Source organism: Typopeltis vanoorti, chromosome 14 (assembly GCF_054136105.1).
Source record: "Typopeltis vanoorti isolate ZY-2024b chromosome 14, IOZ_Tvanoo_1.0, whole genome shotgun sequence".
NCBI classification, from domain to species: domain Eukaryota; kingdom Metazoa; phylum Arthropoda; class Arachnida; order Uropygi; family Thelyphonidae; genus Typopeltis; species Typopeltis vanoorti.
The window spans coordinates 92,504,431-92,518,465 of NC_143562.1; the positions used below are offsets into that span (position 1 = coordinate 92,504,431).

The 14,035-nt window shown below is 34.7% G+C and overlaps 1 protein-coding gene across 4 annotated transcripts in view; it reads right to left on the minus strand.

The window, feature by feature from the left end:
• The window catches only part of LOC150099760 (protein FAM193A-like), a 342,566-nt gene that overhangs the window by 255,172 nt on the left and 73,359 nt on the right, over positions 1–14,035 (minus strand). For all 4 annotated transcript variants that reach the window (XM_090403637.1, XM_090403636.1, XM_090403635.1 and 1 more), the window contains exon 3: positions 11,253–11,293. In XM_090403637.1, coding sequence (XP_090259763.1) covers positions 11,253–11,293 — 41 coding nt within the window. The remainder of the gene's footprint in view (positions 1–11,252; positions 11,294–14,035) is intronic.

The following is a 14,035-nucleotide window of genomic DNA, read 5'->3' on the forward strand; positions in this document are numbered from 1 at the left end:
TCTCTGTGTGAATTCGTGCATAAACCTATGTTGAAACATGGTGTTAGAAATGACTAGTGCATGTCTTGAACAGAAATCCAGCGAGTATTTACTATTATTATTAGCTTTGCTCTTTTCTCCAAATTTTCCCAAAATATTTCTATACACATGTCTAGCAATCATTTCATTATTTAGTATAGATATGTAACATAAGCATAAAGATCCCAAACAAGGACCTTTTTCTTTCTGCCAGGCTACCTTCTCTGATGACCACAAAAATTCATCTGTTTCTTCCTTTAGGAAAACTTCTGTGGGACCATGCGCATAAACAAGTTACAGTGTTCAGTTCCTCATTCTGATAGTTACCACATCACTCTACGTGATACTGCATGCTATTGAAGATTATCCTCATATTTAATGAATATTCGCCCCTGAATACAGGGGTGAATATTCTGGGTGTGCTAAATGTGCGGTACTCATCCATGAAATATCAGTATCACCGATATTATATTTTTTCATTTATTCCTGTTAAAGACTCCCCTAGTTGTTTGCAGACTTTGCATGATTCCTAAAATTAAACACAATATACTAATGCCTTCATTGCCCTCTTCACGAGGATAACTAAGCATTAGTGCTTCATGAAGAGGCACTTTTCTATGCATAAAATTGCATCACATTTGCGTTAATAGTCCAGGTGCACTTTCAAAATGCATACACCTTTGGCCCTTTGAAAAGATGTAAAGAGGGTGCAGTAGGTCAAATTCTTAGCATTCTAGTATTTTTAAACCGCTCAGAAGGCAAGGCTGGGTGAGCTCACATTGAGAGCTCACCCAGCACCTAGTGGCTGTGAGTGGTTATTGTGTCAACCAATCCAATTGAACGTTGACACTTGTCATGAGTTGAGCGCTTTCTGTATCCAATGGCTGTATTACAAAGAGCTGTTACACGTTTTCTGGAACTGAAAATTTGAAGGTTTGTGCTATTCGCTCTACCCAGCAACTTATAGGACACACCTATCACAAATGTTAATTATTAATAATTCATTTAGCATTAATGAAAGTATTTCTACTCACACTTATTCTTTCCTTTCATTTCCTATTCTCACATTTCTTATAAATGATGGTTCATTTATTTTCATCTTTGAGTATTTCAAATATACCAACCAAATATAGCATTCTCCTTCATTGTTGTTTTCTAATAAATCCTAAAACAAACCGATTGTTCCCCCACTGCAGAAGTATTCAAAGTTATCCTACAATTAATTGCACTGGGTCAATTAAGATGAGCAATGATGCGCTATGCACTCTCAAACTTTCATACATCAATAAAAATGCAATCATACAATCATGTGTGTCCGCAGAGGGGGGGAAACACCCCCCCCCCGGGATCGAGTAAAAAATTCCACAAATTATAATTGTAAAAGTAATTGAGATAGGAACCTTACACCCTCGCCCATAGGATGCTTTTTCTGTCTTAAAATTTTATTATGGCTTGGTCTGTTTCGGCCGATGGCGGGGTAGGCATAGAACATGCGTTTTATTTCAGCAAAGCACGTGTTCCTGTTTTTGGTTCATCTTTTTCTGATTTGAAAAAAATGTTCATTACTGTTGTGAATAGCGATCAGTGTCCATTTGCCCTCTGTGTCTAGTGAATCACTGAGAGGTGTGAATTGCAAATTTATAGTGAAACAGATTTAAACCAGAAAAATACATTTTTAAAAGGTAAGTGTATGTAATTTAATATTATTTTACTTGTTAGTTTTATGATTTTTTTGCTTTTAAACTAAAATAATTTAATTTAGGATTTTGGAATTAATTAATTAGTTGATTTTTAATAAAATATGCCGGTCAATTTTTTTTTTATACATGAAATTGTGCTAAAAACTGTATTATTTCCAAATACTTTTTTTCAAAGAATTAAAGATCATTGAAATCTATGTAAAATGAAAATAATGTATTTATAGTTTACATCGACAAATAATTACATCAAAAAATGCTAAAAGACTTTTATTGATGTAATTATTTGTCTCTAAGCTTTGCCTTGGAAACAAAGCAAGGAAACAGGCAAGTCAGGAAATAAAGAAAATCAGGTAAGTGACGTTGTTAGTAAAAAGAAAGAAGTTATTTGGTATGGTGACTCTATAATAAAAATGGTATAGATGAGAGAGTTATAACGTTGAGTCTTCCTGGAGCTAAAATTAAAAATATAACACAAGTTATTCAAAAACAGAAAAGTAAATGAAATCATAGATGTAGTAGGTACGAACGATTTAATTGGCGATAAGTTCAGTATGAGAGAGGACATGAAAGGATTGCTGGAAGAGGTGAGAGTGAGAAAGTGAAAATCGTTAGTATTTTACCTCGCTATGATAAAAACGAATTGAAAAGAAGGGCTATGATGGCAAAAGATTCGATGCATAGCCTATGTAGAAGGAATGGATGCGAGTTTTTGGATGTGTGGAGTGAGTTTGAGGGAAGATTGGATTTGTATAAGAGGGATGGCCTACACCTGAATGTGTTTGGTATCAGGAATCTGGAAAAACTAATAACTGGTATGTGACCTAATATGGAGAGTCAGGGAAACTAAATTATAAAGGGAGGAACGGTGTGAATGTGCAAGTGTGACAATGTTATACAACTGTGTTAATGAAGCGAATGGGCTTTGTCATGAAAATGTTGACGAGGAGAGAGTGATTTCGGGTTTGTGTTCGTCCGGTTCGGACCCATCAAATGTGTGCAAAGATGTCTACATGTGTAAAGCATTAGAGAATAGAGATCTGCAAGTTGTCCAACTGTGTCAGGCAGACTACAGACAAGACAATACAAAAGAACAAGCAGGTAGATTATTAAGTCTGTACACGAATGCTAGGAGTATCAGAAACAAAGGGATAGATTTGTTGCCTTAGTCAATATGTTGCAACCTCAGATTGTAGGTATTAGTGAGAGACCTGGCTATCAGAATCAGACCTAGTAACTGGTATCGAGTGTCATGGGTACAGTATTTTTAGGAAGGATAGAGTGGATAGGAGAGGAGAGGGCATGCTGCTAATGATATTGGATGACTTAAATCCAGTTAGAGTTGAGACCTATGAAAGTAGTAATACTATTAACATTTCATGTGCAGTGAGTTTGAAGCCATCTGCTGTGAGGTGGAATTTAACAAGACAAATTACATAGTGGGGTGTTGTTACAGACCTGCTGGATCGGTTGCTGGTATTGAAGAAATGAATTACCAAATAGAAAAGGTGAGCGTGAAAAGAGTAATCATAATGGGAGACTTTAATTAACCAAATGTTGATTGGATAGCAGTAGAATCTCATGAGAAGAATGAAAATGCATTTATTGAGCTGTTGCGGAACAACTTACTCAAGCAGTATGTGACAGAAGGAACTCAAGGTCAAAGAGTGTTAGATTTGATTATAATGTCAGAGGGCATTTCAGTTAAAGAAGTAACTATTCTGCCTCTAGTTGGTGACAGTGATCATGCAGTACTCACTTGGGAAGTGACTAAGTTTATGAATGTTCCATTCAGAAAAGGTTACATGGATGGAAAGAATATCAACAGTGCATGGGAAGCATTTAAACAAAACTTAAATGATGCGATATATCAGAATGTGTTCCGAGAGTTCCAAGAATAAATAGAGTAGGAGATCAAATGGATGTGTAATCTTATTAAGCAAAAGATTCGTAAGAAAAGGACGATGTGGAAGGAATACTGTTTGCATAAGGATGACATCCGTTATGAACGTTATAAGCAGCAGGCTAGAATAGACACAACTGTTGTACGGAAAGCAAAGTCTGATTATGAAAAGAAATTGGCTATGCATGCTAAAGACAACCCACAAAAATTCTATCGATATGCTGCAAGGAAAAGAAAGAATGAATATGAAAGAATAACTTGTAAATCCAGATGCTGTGAGGGTTACAGATGCAGAAGAGGTTGTTCAGGTAATGAGTGCCCATTTTGTTAAAAGCTATCAACCTGGTGAACGCAACACTGAGCTCACTGTTACCTCTTCACTAGATCAGAAACGCAGGCCTGTGAGGCCGAGGTATTAGCTGTTGCACAAACTAAATAAGAATTCATCAATAGGGACTGATGGAATATCGTACATGTGCTAAAAGAGTGTTCAGCTGAACTGGCCATTCCTTCGACCAGAATGTTTAATATGAGTCTCAGAACAAGGAGGATTCCGCAGGAATGGAAGGAATGTGAAATGTATACTAATTCCATTGTATAAGGGTGGTGCAAAGACCGATGTATCCAACTATCGACCAAATAGTATCACAGGAGTGGTGGTGAAGATATGTTGGAAAAATTGGTTAGGGCCCGCATTCAGAAATGGGTTGACAGTGAATATCTACTTTGCAATGAACAACATGGGTTTGCTAAGGGAAAGTCATGTTTTAGCAACTTGCTCACATTCTATAACAATGTTACCACTGAACTAGACAAGGGGAATGGATACACCATGATACTTTTGGATTTTGCTAAGGTTTTTGACAGAATACAGCATGGCAGACTGCTGAATAAATTGGAGAAAATTGGTTTGGGTTATAGAATATTAGCATGGATAAGAGGATGGCTGACTGACAGATATCAAAAAGTGGTATACGGGCAGTGGTGAGCTATAAGGGGATCACCTGAGCCCTTTGTTAAATTTTTCTCAAATTTGCGAGCCTCTTGTTCTTCTTGTCTACTTTTTTTTCAAAAAAAAAAAAAAAAAAAAAAAAAAAAAAATATATATATATATATATATATATATATATATATTAAATGACAAACTCATATGGTAACCTAGCAAAGTGATTTTATTAAATAAAATATTATAGTTACTGTTACCACCACTTTACACATAAGAATTCACTTTTGGTAATCACATATAAATAAATAGGACTATGAAATAATGCCCCTTGATTGGTACAGTTGATTATCACTTGAAGTATAAAAACAAAAGAGAAATATAACATACTTCAATATTGTTGTGTTTAGATAATATTTATTCTTTATAGATTGCTTGTCATAAAAACTCCTATCGCAAACAAAAGAAATTTATTTTATTTATAAAAAATGTGGACTATTTCATATGTGTGATTATAAAAGATTTTATTATTATATTTTGATAGTTAAAAAATGTTTTTCTTATGCAAGATAAATTAACACAGATGATTGTGTGCAAATATTTCATGTTTAGATCATGAAATATTTGTTTAAAAACGATAGCCTTTACAGGTTGATTGTGCCCTCATACTTTTTGATTGGCATTTATACATAAGCTGTATTAATAAAAGTTTTTGTGTGAAATACGGCTTTTTTTTTTGCTCGACGACGTGAGCCCTTTGTTAAAATTTCCATAGCTCAAAAATGAATCTGCAAGGTTTAAGGTAACGAGTGGTGTACCACAAGGATCAGTGCTTGATCCACTGTTATTCAATCTGTACATTAATGATATTGGGAAGGATTTGACAAGTGATATACAGTTATTTGCTGATGATGCAAAGATAGGTAGGGTAATCAGGAATGCTGTTGATATGCAGTCTTTGCAGAATGATTTGAATAGGCTGGAATTGTGGGCATGAGAAAATGGGTGTCGGTAAATGTAAAGTCATTCGCTTCGGCATTATTAGATATCCAATGTCATATTATATTGGTGGGATTAGGCTAGGAAAAACTGATGAGGCTAGGGATCTTGGAGTGTTAATAGATAGGATGTTTGAAGTTTAGGGGCCATGTGACAAAGATTGCAAATACAAAAGATAATTGCAATGCTGAAACGAACGTTCACATGTAAAGATAAGAATGTTATTTTGCCTCTTTACAAGGCTTTGATAAGACCTCACTTGGACTATTGTGCACAGGTCTGGTCTCCTGATTTCCGTTGTGATTCTGATATATTGGAGAGAGAGAGTACAAACGAGATTGTTAAAAATGAAATCAGGATTGTGGAATACTGATTATGAAGCAGATTGAGAATTTGTAGACTGCAGACACTAGCAAACAGGAGAAATGATTGAGACTTACAAACTTCTGAAAGGATCATTCAGGATTTCAATTGATGGAATTTTTCAATTTATGGAGGGTGGGGAAAGGACGAGAGGGCATCCTTGGAAGCTGAGAATGAAGGCCGCCAAGAAGAGTGTGAGGGCTAGATTTTTCTCTCAGAGGGTGGTGCGTGAGTGGAATGGACTGCCATTGGATGTTGTGAGTGCAAGCAGTGTGAATGAATTCAAGAATAAGTATGATAGCTAGTGTGTGTAATATGTGGCCTCCCTCGATGAGTCTCTGACTCCCTGGAGGTCTCTCTTAATAATAATATCCATCTCCATTTGTTCTAATTTGTGTAACAGAGTTCCATGTGGTATTCGGTCAAAAGTCTTTGTAAAATCCAGTGGAATCGTTGTGTAGTCATTTCCTTTATCCAACACAGCTGTTACTATATTATAAAAAGTTAGTAAATTACTAAGGTGTTACCAACCCTTCACAAAGCCATGTTGCCCCTCCACTGATTCTTGAATTTTCTTTTTGACCGATTTTTCTAGTACTTTTACTACTAAGCCTGAGATACTGATTGGTCTAAAATTTGCTACTGCAACAATCTTAGAACCTCACTTATGGAAGGGAATTCACCTTTTTTCCACTCCTTCAAAACTCTACCCGAGCTGAGACTTAAACAGCCTAGTCAGAGGCATCTAATCCCACAGCTGTATTTCCACTGAGATTCTGCAATATCCTAAGAACCTCCAAGTCATCTACCTCCATTCCCACATTAATGTCTGTCACATGTTACAGCAGTAACCTCACTTGGATGATAAAATAGTTGAGTTACTGAGTGACCACTTTGCAAAGGTATATCAGTAACTCAACTATTTTATCTGCTTCTGTCACCTCATCACCTTCAACACTCATTAAGGTTAATCTTCCACAGTCATTCTTCCTCTTACTTGCCACATAATGAAAGAACTCTTTGGGATTTCCTTTAGCCTGCTTCGCCAGATTCTTTTTATAATCTAATTTTGCCTTCCTTAACATGTTATAATTTATTTTTCTTATATAGCCTCCACAGCATTTCTTCTTCTGCAGCTCATGCTTAATGATTATTAGCGATTCATCTCCTACGTGATTAACCCTCCTTATCTTAGGTATAAAATTTAATATTGCTTCCTCTAGATGCCCCTTAACTACTATCTCCCATGCACACTAACATCCTTCCCTTACGGTGTTTTATGACATGGCACAAATTCAAGCTTCTTCCTAAGATTGACATAATCACCTTGCCTTGTACTTTCATATATACCACTTCTTGAGAATATTCCTCCTGTTTTAAAATCTCCCAAGTCAAGACTGCATGGTCACTTCTGCCAATCAGAGGCAATGTTATGGATAGCTCTTCTGATTCTGTAACCAGGTCCAATACTCTCACATCTCTAGTCTCCTCCATCACATGCTGCCTCAAGTAAATATCTCTCAGTAGGTGTATAAATTTCATTTCCTTCCTGCTATGTGATCTTTCTTCCTCCTAGTCTATATCTCCATAGTTGAAGTCTCCCATATTAATCACTTAAGTTGCATTCATTGTACTAATTTGCCAATGCATGTTTTCCAGATCATCCATGGAACCCCCTGGCCTATAGCAACAACCAACTGAATATTTTGTCTTACTGGCCTTGATCTCACACCAGACTGCTTCAAATGAACAACCACCCTTCCATCTACCTCCTATTCCTTTTGGCAGCAATTCATCCCCTTTGATCAGCAGTACCCTTCACCCATCTTTTCTTCTCTATCCTCCCTGAAAATACCATACCCTTCATATTCTATCACTGTAACTATCATCTTCTGTTAGCCATGTCTAATTAATGTCTATAACTTTTGGTGAAGTAGCACTAACCAGTGCCAACTCCTTCCTCTTGTTCCTGATACTTCTGGCATTATTATATAGAAACTGAAGCATTCCTTTAGGTCCACAACCAGTTTTACTTCCTGAACAGACTACCCTACTCAATATTTTTGCTTGAGAGACTAGATTCTGCAATTCATCATTCTCACACTCACTTGCCTCATAGGTGCTGTCACACAAACTCACCTGCTTCTATCTTAATTGCTTCAATTTTCCTGAATTTGTGCTTCAGCATACTCAGTGAACAAAGTTTTCTCTAGACACCTAACCAAAACCATTTAGATGCAGTCCATGAGCATTATACAAATCCTTCTTCCCATCAAACACAGATCACAGATCCATAAATCCTACATCATTCCTTCTAAAAACTTACATATTGATTCATTTGCTACCAATGCCCTCCTCCTCAGTTCATCTCTATCATAGCACGGCACTCTAAATCTTCACCTTCTTACCCTTCAGTTTTGATTCATCTAACAACTCCTTTACATCCTCCCTAACAGAATATATACTTCCTGCCTCTCAGATCATTTGTGACAACCAAGACCATTAGTTCTTTTGCCTTATCTTTTTGCAATCGGATGGCATGACTAATATCATGAATTATTGCACCGAGAAAACACAATTTTGTTACACTTTCATTACATATTCACCCGATCATTGAGTTCCCATACACAATTTTCTCCTTAACTTGTTTTTCTTGTTCGTTCACTCAGTCTCTATTATACTTTGGACTACCTGCTTCTTTCTCATCTCAGCCTTGCTAATCTCTTGCCGCTTCTGCAACTTTTCAATTTTGCACTTTGTTCTGTAAAGGATAACATTCAAGCATACTATTTCTTTATTTATGTCCATTTAGTTCTCCTTTATTTCCACAGCCGCATGTTCAACATTAAGTCCAACGTTTTCCATTTTATCATAGATACTGTCCACTCTACTAAAATTTGCTCCATGCTCGTCACCTAACTGGCACTCACTTTTGAAACATTTAATACATATTCTCTCTCCAGTTTCCTTCCATATATCCTCTAATTTTCACGAAGAACACATATCACACACACTGCGGTGCACAAAATCGTGCAAATTCAAATCACCCCACAACCCGGTCTTTGCACATTGGCACCATACCAACAATATCATATTTAAACAAAAAGAATACAAGGTTTACTTACAAACTAAATAACTCGATCACACACCTGTTTAAAACAAAAACTACAATAAATTATAACCAATAGTATTAACTAAAATATGAAAGAATTACTTATCTTTCAGGAGTGCTAGTAACTATGCAACATGCCGTCTAATGGTGATCATGCTATCTTTTTATAGTTCAATTTCATTTCTTTCACTTATTGTTTCTTGAATGTTTTTGTGTGTATGTGATTACAACATTAACATTGTATTCCTGAAGATATCTCTGTGATAGAGATGAAATACTGAAACAATTAAGTCTGCTGTTTATTTCTCTTTGTACTGTAGTTATTTCATTAAACTGCATTATGAATGTAAATTAGCACCTAAACCTAAAAAAAGATGTTTAGGCTTATGTTCAAGGGATAAAGGACAGGAGGAATGGGCTTCTTTCTTTAAAATGTGTACATTAAGTCCAACTTAGTTTTTTTTTTTGAGGGGGGGGGGGGCAAATAAAAATTTAGACTTTTTATGAAGGATATTATTAATAGGTGGCTACAAAGCAAAACTGGTCCTATTCTGCTATTTTCATCTCTTCAGCCAAGGAAACCTACTGAAAATGAAGAAAACCACAATTTTTTTGTTGCATCTTTCAGCATATATAGCACATCACATATCAAGACAAGTTTTTAAAATCAGACTGGTGTACCAGATAAGAATAGCAAATGGGAGAGTTAAAAAAAAAAAAATGAATGCTTAAAAAGGAAAAAAAAAATTAACATTTATATAACAGTAGATAAAGTGTTGAATGTCTATTCAAAGGAACTCTAATCTGTAATTTAATTTCTCTCAATATTTCAAGGCCATTTCATTTTCAGGACAACTTTTCAAGTATTTTGATAATTAAGGTGAAATAATAATACAGTCATTGAGGTTTATATGGCTGTCCATCTGGTTTTAATTAAAATTGGTTAAAACAGAACAATATTTTATAAGCTCTTCAAAACTGCAATGTACCTGTTCTTTGCAAACTCTAAAATATAAAATTACATTGTAAGCACAGCTAAGTTACTGGTATAAAAGAAGAACCTTTTTAATGTTTTATTATACTTTTACATTAATGCTAGTGACATGTAAAAATCATCATCATTTGTTTTCTATTACACACCACTCAGGAGATACTAAAAACGTGGATGTACTAAAAATATGTTGAAAGATGTAAAAAAAATTTGTGGTTGTCTTCATTTTTCAAAGAATGTCTGGAATGCAAGAAAAAAATAACAGAATGGGACCAATTTTGCATTATACCCACCTATTATGAATATTTCTCATAAAAATTAAAAATTTTTATTTGGTCCCCACATTTGGACTTCATAGTCAGAGATTTTTTTTTTTTCATAGCAAAAAATGCTTCAATCAAGAAATTAGTATGTCTTCAAAAATCTGTCAGCAAATGCAAATAAGAATTCAAAATGTCTACACCTTGGGCATTAAAATGGCAGTAAATTCAAAAATTGGACAATCTGGAAAAAAAAAAAAAAAAAAAGCTAACCCCTTTTATTCCCATATGGGGAGTAGGCAAGGCCATTTTAGCTTTAACTTTTGGAGACTGAGTGGGCAGTTCAACTTTGAACAGAAAAATTTTGCTCTTAAGATTTATGTTCTCTGTATTAAATAGATGGTTTTTATTGTTTTAAGGTTTCTGCTCTCTGATGAGAATCAACAGCCTGAAGCAGTTGTCGGGCCAGTGAAACCTAAAAGTACTAATAAAAGGTGAACACATGGACACCTATGAAGAACTTATGTCTTGTAAGTAGTGCAAGACAAGGCAACTCCAAAACCAGAGATTTAGCTCTCTGGTCTATTTTTTTAATCTGGCTATGAAATAAGGATGTATTTATAATATCCCTTATTTCTGATAATATATAATTGTTGAAATCAAACCTTTTAGGTTCTTCAATATTAACTTCCATAAATATTCATGGCACAGTAACATTTGAACATAACATGTGTGCTGCAATATCAAGACGCTATCAACTCAGCCACCGACTATGGCAAAAACGATAGCGGTGGTTCAACATAACTAAGAATAATAATAATAAAGCGTAATCATATATTTGAATAGTATAGCATTAATAGTAAATATCAATGTTTTTTAGTGTGTTTGTGTTACTTAACTATGAAATGCATAGTAAATGATGATTGATATAATCTATATAAAAAAAAAATAAGTAAAATTACATACTTTTGTCACCGTTTCATTTTCTGGTATTTCACTCTTCCTATCTGAAAATCATAATTTCTGGATTCAATATTTGAAGCAACTAAAAATTATTTTAAAAATATATGAAGTTAATACTTTACATATTAATTTTAGCTCAATTGCAAAAATATATTAAATACATGTCATTACCATGTCAAATCAGAAAAATTCTATAATACTCCTTGAGATACATTGAATCATTCTTTTAACTGAATTATAAACATATGTTAGCATCAGTAGAAAAGGTTACATTATTAATATTAAGAGGCCTCCAGGGAGTAGGGGATTCATAGGAGGAGGCCACATACTACACACACCAGCTATCAACACTTATTCTTGAATTAATTTACACTTTAATTTTCACAGCTTAAACACTCACCACGCTTTTTTAATTTTCACAGCTTAAACACTCACCACGCTTTTTTAATTTTCACAGCTTAAACACTCACCACGCTTTCAGATAATACATTTCACTTATCAACCACTCTCCATGCAAAGAACCTGCTGTTCGCTCCGTTACTCATACCTTATACAGCCAGAGATAGCCTCTTATTTTATCCTTGTCTCCTACTCTAAAAAAATCTCATCTGCATTAATCTGGTAACAACCTCCCAACAATGTATACATCTCACTCAATTATATTCCCCTCTCCTTTCATTCACAATGTTCTGCAAATTAAGACAACTGTGAGAACACAATGGTTTGTGGCAATGATTAGGAAGATCTTGATATGCAGAAGGAAGCAGGTTATGGTTTTCTTGTATAGTCTTGATCAGGCCACATATGGACTAATATATGTAGATCAAGACTATACAAGAAAACCATAACCTGCTTCCTTCTACATATTTCAAGATCTTCCTAATCATTGCCACAAACCATTATGTATAAGGAAACAGTTGTCCTTAAACTTCAAGCTTCTGTCCACCATCATTCTCAGATCTCTCTCTCTCTCATCTCTTACATCTCCTTCAAAATTTCCCCAGTAACTGTATATTCTGCATCTCACCCTTGCTTAACAAATTTCAGGATCTTACACTATGCAACATTAAACTGACAGCTCCGCTCACCTGTCCACTCACAGTCTATTGATATCCTTTGATCTGCTCCTCAGTTCTTCTGAACTTTGCATCATGTGCAAATAGCTGCATATAACCAGCAAGCCTGTTCCAATATCAAGGTCATACAAGTTAAACAATAATGGCCAAAACAGATGATCCCCTGCAGAAAACTGCTTGTGGTGATTTTTTTTTCCATATATTATTGTAGCTTTCAGTGGAATTATTGTATTTAGTGTGTTTAGTAAAATAATTGTAATATAATGTTACTTTTAGAGTCTTAAAAATGGTGCTAAAAACCCATCAGAACAAAGTGATGTCAAAAGCATAAGTTAATCTAGATGTTGAAAATGAGAATCCCTTCCCCTGAATGGAAGTATTGAAGCACTATTGTTATGATATAACAATAGTGCTTCAATTATCCTCACTTATGATATAAGTGAGGATAACTTAACATTTGAAATATTCAAATTAAAATAAATTATTAGGCAATCAACCAGAGAATTAAAAAAAAAAAAAAAAAATCGAAAAATGCTTAAAGAAAATCAGACAGAATAAAAAAATAAAAAATAATAAAAAAAGAGTAGAACAAGTCAGGAAAGCACTGAAGATAACAATGAATAATAATACTAATAACCATAAGGTAAGTCAATTAGAATGTACATAAAAAGAAGAAAGAACATGGAACAGTGATTCATTCGTGAAATTTGTGCTTGCCAATAGGGTCACTACATCGAGCCTCTTGGTAGTGAAAATTAAAGATGAACGGATTTTAAATCAGGAGACTGGAGAAATTATCTGGTGGGGATGAGATTAACACCGAGTTAGTAAAACTACATAGTGAGAGGAATGGTAAGAACATGTGCAAATTCACTATGATATGCAAACGTGAAAATGATACAAATGTCAATGCACACATTCAATGAATCTGGTGAAGCAGAAATGTACACTTTGGATTCAGACTTTCTGAGTAGATCCGAGGACAGAAAAGAGAAAGCAGCCCAACCAGGCTAAGCAGACTGTAGATATAAAATGTACAAAAAAACAGGCGGGAAGCAAACTGATATGTCTATATGCTAATACTGGGAACGTCAGGAACAAAGGGATTGAGTTTAGTGCCTTGATGAATACGTTTTGACCTAAGATTATCGGGCATTAGTGAAACTTGGCTCTCAGTGTCAGATGTAATAAATGGAATCAAGTGCAAAGGGTAGAGAATTTCTAGAAAGGACATAACAGATAGGATTCTTTTTTTTTTTTTTTTTTTTTTTTTGAATAGGTACCTGTGGCATAATATAATTATTAAAATAACACATAAGACCACAGTAATAACTTTTAATTAATAAGGTACAGATATTTCATACTAAAACTAATAGTATATCTGCAGTGTTACAAACAGTTATAGGAATGGAATACAGGTAACGAACATTCGGTGGATCACCTATTAAAATACATTGTTACCGCGCGCTAGGAAATGATAGAAAATAATAATTAATTAATATTTAAGATAATTGGGTTTTTTAATGATTACATAAAATAAAAGTCTGCCAGATTTTCGAGAGAGAGAGAGAGTCATTTCGATTTAAATTCGGTCGGTGTAAAATAGCTTCACAACTTTCTTTAAAAAGGCATTTATATTTGAACCTGCATCTATGGAGAAGAATAGCTTTATCCCACTGGATATTATGGGTAGTGTTAATACTGTGCTGT